Source organism: Phascolarctos cinereus, unplaced genomic scaffold, assembly GCF_003287225.1.
Source record: "Phascolarctos cinereus isolate Bilbo 61053 unplaced genomic scaffold, phaCin_HiC Scaffold_9;HRSCAF=440, whole genome shotgun sequence".
Classification (NCBI taxonomy): Eukaryota; Metazoa; Chordata; class Mammalia; order Diprotodontia; family Phascolarctidae; genus Phascolarctos; species Phascolarctos cinereus.
This window is the reverse complement of record NW_027556402.1, coordinates 26,094,086-26,108,635: the sequence shown is the minus strand read 5'-3', so window position 1 is coordinate 26,108,635 and position 14,550 is coordinate 26,094,086. Positions and strand designations below refer to the sequence as shown.

General features: G+C 36.1%; 1 protein-coding gene across 1 annotated transcript in view; it reads right to left on the bottom strand.

Annotated features, from left to right (window-relative positions):
- WDFY3 (WD repeat and FYVE domain containing 3) overlaps positions 1-14,550 on the bottom strand; it is a 330,461-nt gene that overhangs the window by 145,412 nt on the left and 170,499 nt on the right. The window contains 1 exon segment of the mRNA XM_078148340.1: positions 2,004-2,218. Within this exon segment, the coding sequence (XP_078004466.1) occupies positions 2,004-2,218 (215 nt within the window).

The window sequence follows — 14,550 nt, the reverse complement described above, 5'->3', positions numbered from 1 at the left end:
CCAGGAAGCTGAGCCGAATGCCCTGACACCATAACAAGACATCTGGCCAAGTGGTGCAGGAGGTCTGAATTTCCTCCACTGGTGCCAGTCACTGCTGCACTCTACTTGTCTACCCACTGCTCCTATGGCACTGTGTATGTTTATGAGAGAACGTGGGAAGGGTGGCAGGGAGGGAGAATTGTTACTATTATTCTGATGAGGCCATTTCAGTAAATGCTTTTGCTTCAATTGTTTCTACCGGCTCACTATTAAAGCTAAAGATGTTGGTTGAGACTTGTCAGATATAATTTTAAGAAAGTAGAACCACAATGTAGCATCTTCTAAGGACTCCCCACCATCTCACAGAATCATGGTGCTTCCTCCCTGGATTCCTCCTCTTTAAAGAATCTCACAAAACTCCCCAGGGAGCAGTGGCTAGCTACCCACTGAGTCTATCTATCCCAGTGGAAGAAGCTCTTCAAACCTCATAAAGGAGTCACACAGCTTGGATACTCCTCTGGATTACAAGACCTTATCATATCATTCTCTCTGCACATTATTTTCTACAACAAGCAGCTAGGTGGCACACAGAATACCGTACCAGGAGTCAGGAAGATGGAGTTTAAATCTGGCCTCAGACACTTATCAGCTGTGTGACTCTGGGCAAGCCACTAAACCTCTGCCTGCCTCAGTCTCTTCATTTGTAAAAGGGGGATGATAATAGAACCTACAGGGATGTTATATGAATAAAATGAGACAAAGAACACTGCAAACCTTAAAGCATAATATAAATACTAGCTATGGTGATTATGATGATCATTATGTAATAGCTTTATCAATTCCGATGAGGTAAAATTATGTGATCAGGGTGTCCTGATCAACTCCCTCCATTACACTTGTTTTCTGTGTAATACTAACAAGTCTTCTCCGTTGGCCCAGATTTAGACACCTAAGGTGTATAATGTCATTTTTGAACTTTTTTTTTCAGCCAAAGACAAGGTTTATTAAAGATCCACCCTATTAGCCAGACTCTTGAGAATCTGACAGTCTGTGAGGTATTGGCTAGATTCTAAGAGTCTGAGCAGTGGCTAGATTTTAAGAATCTAAGCCATTTTTGAACTTTAATAGTACTAGGCTAGCAAAAAGAAAACACAAGGAACCACAACAATAAAAGAATCGAGACCAAAATTTAATGCCAACACCGAAGTATGAGTCTGTGAATAGCACTTAATCTAGCCTTAAAAATAAGAGCAATGGTTGGGTATGAAGTTGTGTGAAAAAAGGTGGATTTTAAGAGAAAGAAATTATGTTCAATGAAAAAAGCAGATACTGCTCTAAAAACGCTCCAATTCTAGGATATCCTATTACTTCAATAACAATAGTTTAATTTTTTCAGTGTATCTACGTCCCTCTCCACCATCACAAATTGCCACCCTTCCACAGAGGAGTCTTTAAGAGGCACTATGACAAAAGCCTTTCTCATCAACTTGGTAAACAGGGTGAAGAACCTTTCCAAAGTCCATGAGGCTGATCCTCAAACAATGGACATGTGGTCCACAAGCATGCTCATACTCGCAGGCTTTTCAGCTTTGGAGGCCCTGACAATTAGTAAGTTCAACTGGGGAAAGGAAGAATAAATAACATGAAATTATGTCCAAGAGCTGATGAGCATCCAGGCTTAACTGGTGAGCATTTCCCTTCATTGCCTTTTGGTCCTGGAAGCAGCTTGGTATAGTAGACAAAGAACGGGCCTCAAGGACAGGAAGACCTGGGTTCAAGTCCCACATCAAAGCATATTGGATGTGTGACCTTGGGCAAGTCATTTAAGCTACAGGTGATATAGGCAAACTTTCTGTGATTCAAAGTTCCACACAGGCATTGACCTGTATCAGTAGAAGGAGCTCTCCACACCACTGAAATGATAGGTCCAGGTCATAACTTTATCACTAACTTCTGTCCTGCAGAATAAATGAATTGGTATCATTACTAATACCGTTCAAATTTGAAAAAGAAAAGCCACTGACCTCAGCACAATGGGCTCCAGTGCCTGAGAAGCAAGCCTTTCAAACATTCTCTGGAGGGGCGGGTGCAGGGAGTGGTCTTCATCAGCCAGCGCAGCACTGCATCTTTGTAAGAGGCGTGCGTGCAGCCCTGCTTCACACATCACTTGTTGGTTTCTTTCTGTGTGCACCAGGGATTGCAGGATATTTGCCACGGCAAGCTGAAGGTCCAGAGCATGCTGATACAGAAACACAAAAGCGTTCCACTCCATCATTCTTACAAAATCAAACATAACTGCAGTTTTTTATTCGTTCCCAATTTCAGAATGCCCATTACTACCATGATGTCTCCACATGCTTACAACAAATTTTTGAGATTTCATACACAAATTCATACATGAAGAGACATAACACATGCAGGTATTAAGTGAATGTACTAAGTTTATGTGACAATTCAGGAGACAGTGCTATGAACCCAGCACCTCATTCTAACAAGAAGCATATCCAGATTCCCCATTTGTACTGCATATTTTTTATATCAGATGACACTGATTAGTGAAAAAGCATTTGTGAAACACATGCTACGTGTCAGGCACTGTGTTTAGGGCTGAAGATATAAAGTAAAAAATGAAATCAGTAATCCCTGCACCCAAGTAGAATATATATTACTATATTATATACATCATCAAATATATTATATTATCTATTATATAACCCATATATAATATATCACTACATTATATATAATACATATTATATCAAGGGAGACAAGACACATATCAAGGAGAACAGGATAACTTGAAGGAACAAGGAAGGAGCAGGCAGGGGGTGGGGTCAGGGTAGAACTGGAGCAGAATCTTGAAGCAAACGAGGAATTATAAGAAGAGGATGAGAAGTGGTAGTGCTCTGCAGGCCTGGAGGATGCAGAAGGAACAACAGGATGGCCAGGCTGGCTGGACCAAAAAGTTTGGGAAGGGTTGGAGTGTGATTTAAAAGTCACAAGAAGGCACTTTTGGGTCACATGGCTATCAAGATGGAGTTCCAGACACTTTCTACACTACTCATAAGCTCTCAAATCTCTATAAAACAGGAGTTAGGAGCAAAGAACAAAAACCATTTCAGCTATTGCCACAATCTGGAACAAAAGTCCCAATGAGGCAAAAATGCTACCAACTAAAAGCAAGAAAGTCTAATCACTAACCTGTAATGTGCTAGTATAGTGCACCCTCCCCCATAAGCTCCCTCCCAAACATGGCCCCGGCTACACGTGCCAATTGATGGACTCACAGGGACCCCAACATCATCCACCTATGTCTATTGGGGTATGGACAAACAAAGTGGGTCTGGCCACAGGGCCAAAAAACTGTGTTGCAACAGATCAGCCAGAGTGCTGATAAAGGGAGGGAACTAGAGCAGGGGTCAGCCCGTGTGGAACTCCTCTTGAAAGGACGAGCACCTTCTTGTGTCCCCTCCCAAGTCACCTGGGCTAGAGATGGAAGGTGGCAAACTGGGAACTCTGCAGAAGTGGAGGAGTCTGACAAAGCTTTCAGGGAAACCTTCACTAATGGGAAAGGATTCAGAGCATGAATGATAGGGGAACAGAAGGAAAAAAGACTAAAATGACCAAATATCTTGGGAGGAAGAAAACCCAGCTAAAAACCTGAGAAGAGAATATAGCTTCAACTTCAGCTAAACAAATCCAGATAGCCAAAGATTAAATACTGTAAAACAAATACCAAAAATGATTCAACCTCTATGAGGCATAGAACCTTGGGGATTCCCAAGTGAGCCTGGAACTACAGCAAGATGTTTCTGAATGGTTTAAAAGAGAAATAAGAATGACAAAAGCAAAATTTTTGGCATGCACAGAAAAAAAATAATCAGCCGAATGGAAAACCTTAAATCCATAGTGGCACATATCACTAAAGGAAAAAAAAAGAGCTGATTGGAAATGCAATACAGAAAAACTGAGGACAATCTCAAAAGAGTAAAGTAAAAATCAGTAACGTTAAAGAAAAAATGATGTCCATACAAGCAACATATGTTGATCACTGGTCTCCCAGAAGAACATAAAAAGTCAAAAAACCCAACCATTATGATGCAAGAAACAAAATGAGAAAATTATTCAGAATTTCTAAACACAAAAGACAAAATACACACACACACACACACACACACACACACACACACACAGATTGCTTCCAGAAAAGAAAAAGCCTATACTACAACCTATGCTGCAAACTCCAAGAGACATAGCTAAATCTGAACAATTCTTAATGTAAACAACAAATTCCGTAAGTGACCAGGAGAAAGACTTTCAAATATAAAGGAAAGGAAATTCAAAAACACTCCAGACTATGCAGGACCTAAATAACACCACAGGAGAGAATAATGAGTAACTAAAAGCAAAGAGTTAAATTTAAAAGAGGCTTTTGAAGCATTCCTAGAAAGAAAGCCAGACAAATTATTTTCCTTACAAACACCCAAGACAACAAAAACACAAGAAGAGTAAATAAACACAGCATCTGATGATGAAATCAATTACCCCAGAGGAAGTAAAAAGGGAAAGCAAAAAACAAAAAAGAGAAAGACGTCTATTGAGTTAAGTATGAAAGCATTTCCACCCTTTCACAAAGATGAAGGCAAAAATGAAATAGAAGAAGTAATAGTGGAGAAACAGGTTTGAAACATCACGGACTAAACCTTCCAATACTTGGTCATGGGAGAATCGATGTTGGGATGTTTTTGTAAAATGGGAAGGCACATAAAAGGGTAGAGGGAAGGAAAGAAATAGAAGGGAATGTGTGATATACCATAATCAAGACAAGGATTAAAAATGAAAGGGAAAATTACTTTTGTGACTTCTCAGGAAGAAGACCTACAGGAGAATGGGTGTAAGAGAGGGTTCCACTGAAGTCTGTTCCCATGGGGTAAAGTAAGACATTCTATAGATGGAAATATTACAATAGGTATATTTTAAAAATCAACAGCATTTTTACAAAAATAGCACAATCTAAGAAGCAATAACAGAAATGAAAATTCCAATCCAAATAACTACAAAATACTATATATGCCAATGAGGGGACATATGTACTGGAAAATACAGATTAGGAAAAAACAAAAGATAGCAATAAAATGTATTTTAAAATATACAAAATAAATAAAGTATCTGGGGATCAATCTGCCCAAAACACAAAATACTTGTAAGTTCTCAATTATAAATTACTCTCTAGAGAAAGAAAGGACAATTTAAATAGATGGAAAAAACATTAAGTGTTTGTGGTTGGGTCATGCCAATATAATAAAAATGACATTGCTACTAAAGTGAATTTACAGTTTTAATGCTATAGAAAACTTTAGAAATGGATAATTTATAGAACTTGATAAATTAATAAAATTCATTTGGAAGCATAAAAGACCTAGAATATCAAGGAAAATAATGAGAAGAGGTAGGGTGAAAGGGGAAAAGCACCTCTAGACTTCAAATAATATTATAAAGCAGGAGTCATCAAACCAACTGGTATTGATTAAAAAAATAAAGAGGAAGATTAATAAAATAGACTAGACAAAGGAGAATAATGGAATTCAACAATCTAACATTCTACAAACTAGAAAACATGAATTACTTAGGAAAGCTCACTATTTGATAAAAATTATAAAATTGACTTAGACTGATATGTCACATTCTACAATGCATTCTAAGTGAATATGTGATCTTAGTATTATAAAATATGAGAAGAAAAAGAAGAAGAAGAAGAAGAAAGAAACAAATTAACAGAGCAGATGCCCATTTATTGAGGAATAGTTAAAAAAAACCGTGGCACATGAATGCAATGGAATAATTAATGTGCCGTAAGAAATGGCCAATGTGAAAAATACAAAGAAGCATGGAAAGAACTGCATGAACTGATGCCGAGTGAAGGCAGAGCCACAGAAGCAGCATACAAAATGACAATAACAATGTTTAAGTGGAAAAATTAGCCCCTCCCCCACCAAAATCTGTCACACTTTACCAGGAATGGCTCAAAATAAGAACTACAGAAGACACTCCCACTGAATCCCTTTGCAGAGGTGGAGGAGGTCCACGAATATAATCTGTTGAACACATTTTTAGGATTTTTTATGATGGCTTGATGAGTTGTGCTGATTTTTCTTCCCCTACCCCTACCTCATGTTTTTCCCCTTACAAATATTGTTACATGTGATGGCTCTCTGGGAGGGGGAAGGAGGATACTGGGGGAAATTACAGTGACATAAAAACAAATAATCTTAATGAAAACTTTTTAAAAGCTAAGCAGAGCAAGCAGTGCGTATGTGACCTGAGAAGCAAGGGGAAGTCACTAACGCTTAATGAATAGCGGACTGACGTAGTCAGACATGAACTTAAGGAGAATGACTGTGGCAGCTATCAGGAAGAGAAACTGAGGAGGAGGGCAGGAATTAGGTAGCCCTATTAGGAAGGAGACTGCTGCAACAGCTCTGTTGAGAAGTGGTTGAGGGTCTGCACTAGGGTGGTAATCATAGAGCATAGAAAAAGGGACAGACGTGAAAGACAGATACAGGTAGAAACAATATAATTTGGCACCTGAATAGATATACTGGATGAGGGAGAGTGAGGAATTAAGGATAACTCCAAGACTTTAAACCTGGATGATTAGGATTAGTGGTACCTGCAACAGAGGTAGGGAAGGGTGGAAGGGGAGTGGATTTGAACACATGGAATAATGACTCCATACTAAAGCAGAACTGAAAGGATGATCTTGTACAGGGCTTGTATAGAAAACCAGGACAATCATCAAATGACTGTCTTTACTGTCAGATGACTGAAGTTGAAATACTGTTATGCAATGGTGTATTACAACAGTCCTTTGAATGCTGTGAAAACGCGAAGTCTACTCTTGCTTTGGTTACCCTATGTAGTGTTTGAGACAGGTTTTATATTTCTGAATATTTGGGCTTCCAAGACTTCGTCTTGTCCATTAATCAGAATCAGGCATATCAATTCAGTTTGGTGAATACCAGGATAACCTGCTTCCCATAAATAAAAATCTGTCTCTGATTTTTTAATTAATTTTTATAAAAGGCATTGTATTGCTATTGTCTGTTTTTACATCATCTGTACTTTGCCAATGCTTACCCCACCTGTTGGCTTCCCAAAGGAGCGATCCCTTATTATTAGAGGGAGGAGGAGGAGGAGGAGGAGGAGGAGGAGGAGGAGGAGGAGGAAGGAGGAAGAGAGAGAGGAAAGACAGAGAAACAGTTCAGTGAAACTAATGAATATATCAAAAATCATGATATTATCCATAATGTTCCATTCCCATAGACATTTCCCCTCCCCCCCTCCCCAACCTGTGAAAGAAGGAAAGAAAGTGCTTTCTCTTATCTCCTCTTTGGAACCAAGCTTGCTTATTATACTCTCACAGTTACATTCATGTATGTATGTTTATTGTTATCCTGATTCTGCTTATGTCACTTTGTATCACTTCATGTAAGGCTTCTCATTTCTCTTTCTCTAATCATTTTTTTAAAGCACAGTAACACTCTTTACATTCATGGACCATTGTTAGAATAAGAAAGCGCTGTTGCTATTAATCTTTCTGTGCATGTGAGGCTTTTCTTTTATTGAAATACTCTTGTGTAGCATATGCCTACTCTACTATGGTCATTTTTATAAATATCTGAGCTAATTCCAAATGACCTTTGGAATGGTTAGACAACTTTCCTCTAGACCAATAGTAGATTAATATGAGTATTTTTCTGATTAATCGATATTTTGTCATCTTTGGTATAATGACATATTATGTGTAAGTTAAAACTTCAGTTATTTTGATTTACTTTCTTATTATTATGAGTAATTTGAAATATTCTTTCATACCTGTTTGTTAATAGTTTGTAATTCTTCTTTTGAAAGCTGTTTCTATTCTTTGATCCTTTATCACCTGGGGGATGGCTTTCAGCAATATATTTCTGTTAGCTGACTATATAGCTCCAATATCAGAGATATGTTATAACTAAATTTTTTCCCAGTCAACAATTTACTTGTCCTTATCCCAGTTGCATTATTTTTTAAAAAAAGTTTCAATTTTAAGCAATCAAAATTACAAAAAAAAAAACCAGGTTGACAGGTGGATAGCCAGAGAGCTCTCAACAGAAGAAAGAGATAAAGGTCTTTGGCATATGGGGTGAACCCCTATAGCAAATTTTTGGATAAACATGGATAAATGTCACACAACATGAGCAGGCATGGAAAGCTTGTGATTCAAGTTATTGGAGAGAACTCAACAAACAATGAGAGCACAGATCTATGGGTGTAATGCTTTAGAAAAAGTAATCAAAATTATCTATTTTCATCTGCGTCCCTTAAGGATTCACCTCCCAGGGGCATCTAGGTGGCGCAGTGGATAGAGCACTGGCCTTTAAGTCAGGAGGACCTGAGTTCAAATCTGTCCTCAGACCAAACACTTGACATTTACTAGCTATGTGACCCTGGGTAAGTCATTTAACCCCAACTGCCTAAAAGAAAAAATGGTTCACCTCCCAGAAAGGATTCAATTGGACAAAGCTATTTGTAACAACACCTTTTCATTTTTGCAAAGAATGAGAGACAAAATGTAGGGCCATCACTGGGGAATTGCTGAACAAATATCATTGTGCTATAAGAAATGATGAAAGTCAGAGTTTGGAGATGCTGGAAAGACATGCATGAACTGATGCAGTGTGAAATAAGTAGATCCTAGAAAACAATATATTTGATGACTACGACACTGTAAATGGAAAGAAAAAAACCTGAAGATTATATAACTGATGGTCAAGCTTTGCCACAAATAAAAGTTAAGAAAATGCTAACTTGCCACGAAGAAAAAATCTGTATCACTGGCAAGACTATACAAACGCCGATGATTAAAAAAACAAACAAACAACTTTCTGCAGTGCTTGGAACTTACAAATGCCCATTGGTTGATTGATTAGCATTTCTATATGTCAAACAAGGTTAAGGAGTCAGTTGATTTTGCTGAACTTCCCCCTCCCTGCCCCATTTCTCTTTTAATCTTTGTTAAGAGAGGTGTCTTTTTGTGAATAGGAATGAGGAAGCGATGTGAAGGTGATTTAAAAATAAAGGATACATGGGGCAGGTAGATGGGCACAGTGGATCAAATCCGGCCTCTGACACATAATACGTCCTAGCTGTGGGACCCTGGGCAAGTCACTTAACCCCCGATTGCCTCACCAAAATAAATAAGTAAATAAAATAAAGGATACAAAAACAGTTTAAAAAATAATTTAACTCTTAGCTATAGCTATGAAAGATATTTCATCTGACTCATTTAGTTTTTTTATGTTATGACCGTTAACATTCTGATCATATATTGATGTTGAGTTCACTGTACTTTAAAAATGTTAGTCTTAAACTAATTTCTACCAGAGTGCTTTCAATTTTTCCTAATAATTTTTTTCAATAGGAACTATTTTCATAGGTACAGTGGTTTTCATGAAAATTACTAAAGACAAAATTAAATTAACTGACATACAACAAAACTTGGAACTTTTAAAATTCTAAAAAGTACAATATGCCTCCCTTTTACAGTAATCACTTATTTTACACATGATTTGGCATTAAGTTAAAGATTTTGGCATATATTCTTTAATTCTTCATAACACACACACACATACACTTTTAAAAGTATACCTCTGAAGAACTGCCTATTTTTTCCAAGTACTTTCTAGTCTTGATTATCACCCACAGGTTTTCAATGAAGCGAAACCAGACAATTTCCAAGACCTTTAAAGCATTCTTATCACAATCTTGGGTGAATTTCTTCACCTTTCATGATGTGTGGAATGGTTAAATGTCATGTGAAAGCAGTTAATTTCCTTCAGAATTCCTGTAATTCTAAAACAATTATGCTTCTCAGTATATCAACCTATTTATCAGAGTTCATCATTCAATGGGGACAGGAATTCCAAGGAGTACTAGAAGTTTAAGACAACAACAATACAAAACACAGTCTGAAGAAAACGCCTAGTTCTTTGGTTTTATTTTTGGCCAAATTTTGGCATAGTCTTCAATGGAAAAGAGAATTTCATCAGTAAGATGTTTTGCAATCATTAGTATTCCAGAGTTTGTGTAGTCTTGCCAATGATATGGCTTTTTTCTTCGAAGAAAATTAGCTGTTGTTTTGGTGGTCTTGTTTAGTGAAACTTCAAGAAGCCCATGTCACAGTGTAGAGGGATCAACAACAGACCCTACAATTTCTAGGTCCCTCTGAAGTTCTTTGCTGGTTTTCAGGCTGTCCTGCAACAACAGTTGGTCATTTCTCGGCATTGATCTTCATTTTCAACCGAACACTCCTTTGGGCTTCGGTGGGACTGATCCTGTTCCGCTGTGGACTTTAATGATCTTTAAAATATTTCCTGACATCAACAGCTGTTGCCAGATCCACTAGTCACTGCAGTGTATTCTTTAAGAGCTACAACTTTTGTATATTTGCTTGAAGCAATATCCATTCATTTTCCTTAACATTTTTTTAGAGTTTTGAGTTCCATATTCTATCCCTCCCTCCCTCCCTCCACTCTCCCTGAACAGTAAACAGTCACATATAGATTATACGCATGCAGTTATGTAAAACATTTCCATATTAGTCATTTTGTACAAGATGATAGAATAAAAGAAAGAAAATAAATAAAAGAAAGTGAAAAATAACATGCTTTAGTCTGTATTCAGTCGATATCAGTCTTTTGTCTAGAAGTGGGTAGCATGCTTCAGCATGAGTCCTTTGGGGTTGTCTTGGATCACTGTATTGCTGAGAATAGCTAAGTCATTCAGTTGATCATTGTACAATGTTGCTATTACTGTGCATAACGTTCTGTTCTGTTCCCCTCACTATACATCAGTTTAAGCTCTTCCAAATGAATTTTGTTATTTTTCCTAGCTGTATAAAATACGTTTTTGGTACTTTGATTGGTATGAATAGAATAATTTAGGTAGAATTGTCATTGGCTGGTAGATTGCCAAGTATTTTATATTATCTACAATTATTTTAAATGGAACTTCTCTTGCTAGCTTTTGCTGCTGGACTTTGTTGGCAATAAATAGAAATTATTATGATTTATATGGGTTTATTTTGTATCCTGAAACTTTGCTAAAGTTGTTAATAATTTCAAGTAGCTTTTTTAGTAGATTCTCTAGGATATTCTAAATATAACTTCATATCACCTGCAAAGAGCAATAGTTTTGTTTCCTCGATGCCTATTCTAATTCCTTTAAGTTCTTTTAATTCTCTTATTGCTATAGCTAACATTTCTAGTACAATATTAAACAGTGGAGGTGATAAGGCACATCCTTGCTTCACCCGTGATTTTATTGGGCCTTCCCTTCTAGTTTATTACAGGTAATGCTTGCTGATGGTTTTAGACAAATACTACTTATCATTTTAAGGTAAGCTCCATTTATTCCTATGTTCTCTAGTGTTTTTAATAGGAATGGGCATTGCTTTTTTTTTTAAAGGCTTTTTCTGCATCTATTGAGATCTCTTGGTCTTGTTATTGATATGATCAATTATTCTAATAGTTTTCCTAAAATTGAACCAGCCAAGCATTCCTGGTATAAATCGACTAGTCACAGTGCATGAACCTTGTGATATATTGCTATAATCTCTTTGTGCGCTATTTAAAATTTTTGCATCGATATTCATTAGGTAAATTGGTCTATAATTCTCTTTCTCTGTTTTGGCTCTTCTTGATTTGAGTATCAGCACCATATTTGTGTTGTAAAGGAATTTGGTAGAACTCTTTCTTCTCATATTTTTCCAAATAGTTTTTTCTTTAAATGTTTGGTAGAATTCACTTGTGAATCCATCTGGTCCTAGGGATTTTTTCTTAGAAAGTTCATTGATGGCTTGTTCAATTTCTTTTTCTAAGATTGGGTTAAGTATTTTATTTCTTCTTCTGTTAATCTGGGTAATTTACATTTTTGTAGATATTCATCCATTTCATTTAGATTGTCAAATTTATTGGCATATCATTGGGCAAAACAGCTCACAACTGTCTTAATTTCATCTTCATTTGTGGTGAATTCTTCCTTTTCATTTTTATGCTAGTAATTTGGTTTTCTTCTTTCCTTTTTAAAATCAAATTAACCAATGGTTTATCTAGTTTATTTTTTTTCATAAAACCAGCTTCTAGTTTTATTTATTAGTTCAATAGTTTTCTTACTTTCAATTTTATTAATCCCTCCTTTGATTTTTAGGATTTCCAATTTTGTATTTAATTGTGGATTTTAAATTTGTTCTTTTTCTAGTTTTTTTTTAGTTGCATGCCAAATTAATTTGCTTTTTCTCTATTTTATTGATGTAAGCAATGAGATATATAAATTTTCCCCTAAGTACCATTTTGTCTGCATCCCATAAATTTTGATATATTGTCTCGTTGTCATTTTCTTTACCAAAATTATTGATTGTTTCTTGACCCACTTGTTTTTTTTAGGATTAGATTAATTTCCCAACATTTGATCCTTCTTTCATTTGTCCATTACTGAATGTAATTTTTATTGCATTATGATATGTAAAGGATGTGTTTACTATTTCTGCTTTTGGTTGTGAGGTTTTTATGTCCTAATACATGGCCAATGTTTGTGTAGGTGTCATATACTACTGAGAAAAAGGTATATTCCTCTCTATTTCAATTCAATTTTCTCCAGAGATCTATTATATTTAACTTTTTTTTCAGAATTTTCACTTCCTTAACTTCTTTCTTATTTTGGGGTTACATTTACCTAGTTCTGAGAGAAGAAAGTTAAGGTTCCCCCACGAGTATAGTTTTATTATTTCCTCCTATAACGCATTCAATTTCTTCAAAAATTTGGATGCTATACCATTTAGTGCATATGTTTAATAATGATATGACTTCATTGTCTATGGTACCTTTCAAGATATGGTTTCCTTTTCTCTTTTAATTAGATCTATTTTTGCTTTTGCTTTGTCTGAGATAATGATTACTATCCTCCTTTCTTTGTTTCAGCTAAAGCGCAATAGATTCTGCTTCAACCCCTTACCTATCTGCTTCCGTTTTATGGGGGTGAGTTCATCTCATTCACATTTATAGTTATGATAACTGACCATGTATTTCCCTCCATGCTATTTTTCGCTTCTTTATCCCTCCCTCTCTCTGATCCCCCCCCTTTCACTCTTCACACATGTTTTACTTCTGATCACAGCCTTTCCCAACCAACATTCCCTTTAATCAGTCCCCCATCCCCCTTCTATTATGCCTGTCCCTTTTTACTTCCTTATAGGGTAAGATAGATTTCTATATCCAACTGAGTGTGTATGTAATTCCCTCTTTGAGCCAATTTTGATGAGAGTAAGATTTAAGCTTTGCCTGCCACCCTGCCATCTTCCCCTCCATTATAATAGCTCTTTCATACCTCTTTTATGTGGGACAATTTACCCCACTCAATCGGCCCCCTCCTTCTTCCAGTGTAATTTTGTTTCTCACTTCTTTATTTTTTGGGGGGGTATCATCCCATCATCAAAGTCACCCTTACTCCTTCTAATTGGTCTTAGAGTAATAAAGTTATTAAGAGTTACAAATATTATCTTGCCATATAGAAATATAAACAGTTTAACCTTATCGAATTTATGTTTCTCTTTCTTGTTTCTTTTTTACTTTTATTTTTTTACCTTGATTTTTGTATTTAGAGCTCAAATTTTTTATTCAGCTCTGGTTTTTTAATTAGATATGCTTGAAAGTCCTCTATTTCACAAAAATTTCTATTTTTTCTAATTTTGAAGATTATATTGCATTTTCTAGGGTAGGTGATTCTTGGTTGTAATACTAACTCCTAACTCCTTTGCCTTCCAGAATATCATATTCAAGCCCTCCTGTTTTTTAAGGTAGCATCTATCAAATCCTGCATAATCCTAGCTGCAGCTCCACTATATTTGAACTGTTTCTTTTGGGCTGCTTGCAATACTTTTTCCTTGATCTGTGAGCTCTAGAATTTGGCCATGATATTCTTGGGAGTTTTCATTTTGAGATCTTTCAGGTGGTGATTGGTGGATTTTTTCAATTTCCATTTTGCCCTCTGGTTCTAATATACCAGCACAGTGTTTTTTTTTTCCTTCATAATTTCTTGAAAGATGTTGTTCAGGCTTTTTTTGATCATGGCTTTCTGATAGTCCAATAATTCTTATATTATCTCTCTGGGATCTATTTTCTAGGTCAGTTGTTTTTCCAATGAGAAATTTCATATTTTCTTCTATTATCTTACTTTTTTGATTGTGTTTTATCACACCTTGATGTCTTTAGAGTCATTAGTTTCCACTTGTTCAATTCTAATTTTTAAGGAATTTTTTTCATCAGTGAGCTTTTGCACTACCTTTTCCATTTGGCCAATTTTATTTTTTTAGGGAGTTATATAATTTCCTTGGTAAATTTTTGCATATCTTTCCCCATGCTATTGACTCTTTTTTCACAATTCTCCAGCATTACTCTCATTTCTTTTCCCAATTTTTCTTCAACTTCTCTACTTTGCTTTTTAAAATCCTTTTTAAGCTCTTCTAGGAATTCTGTT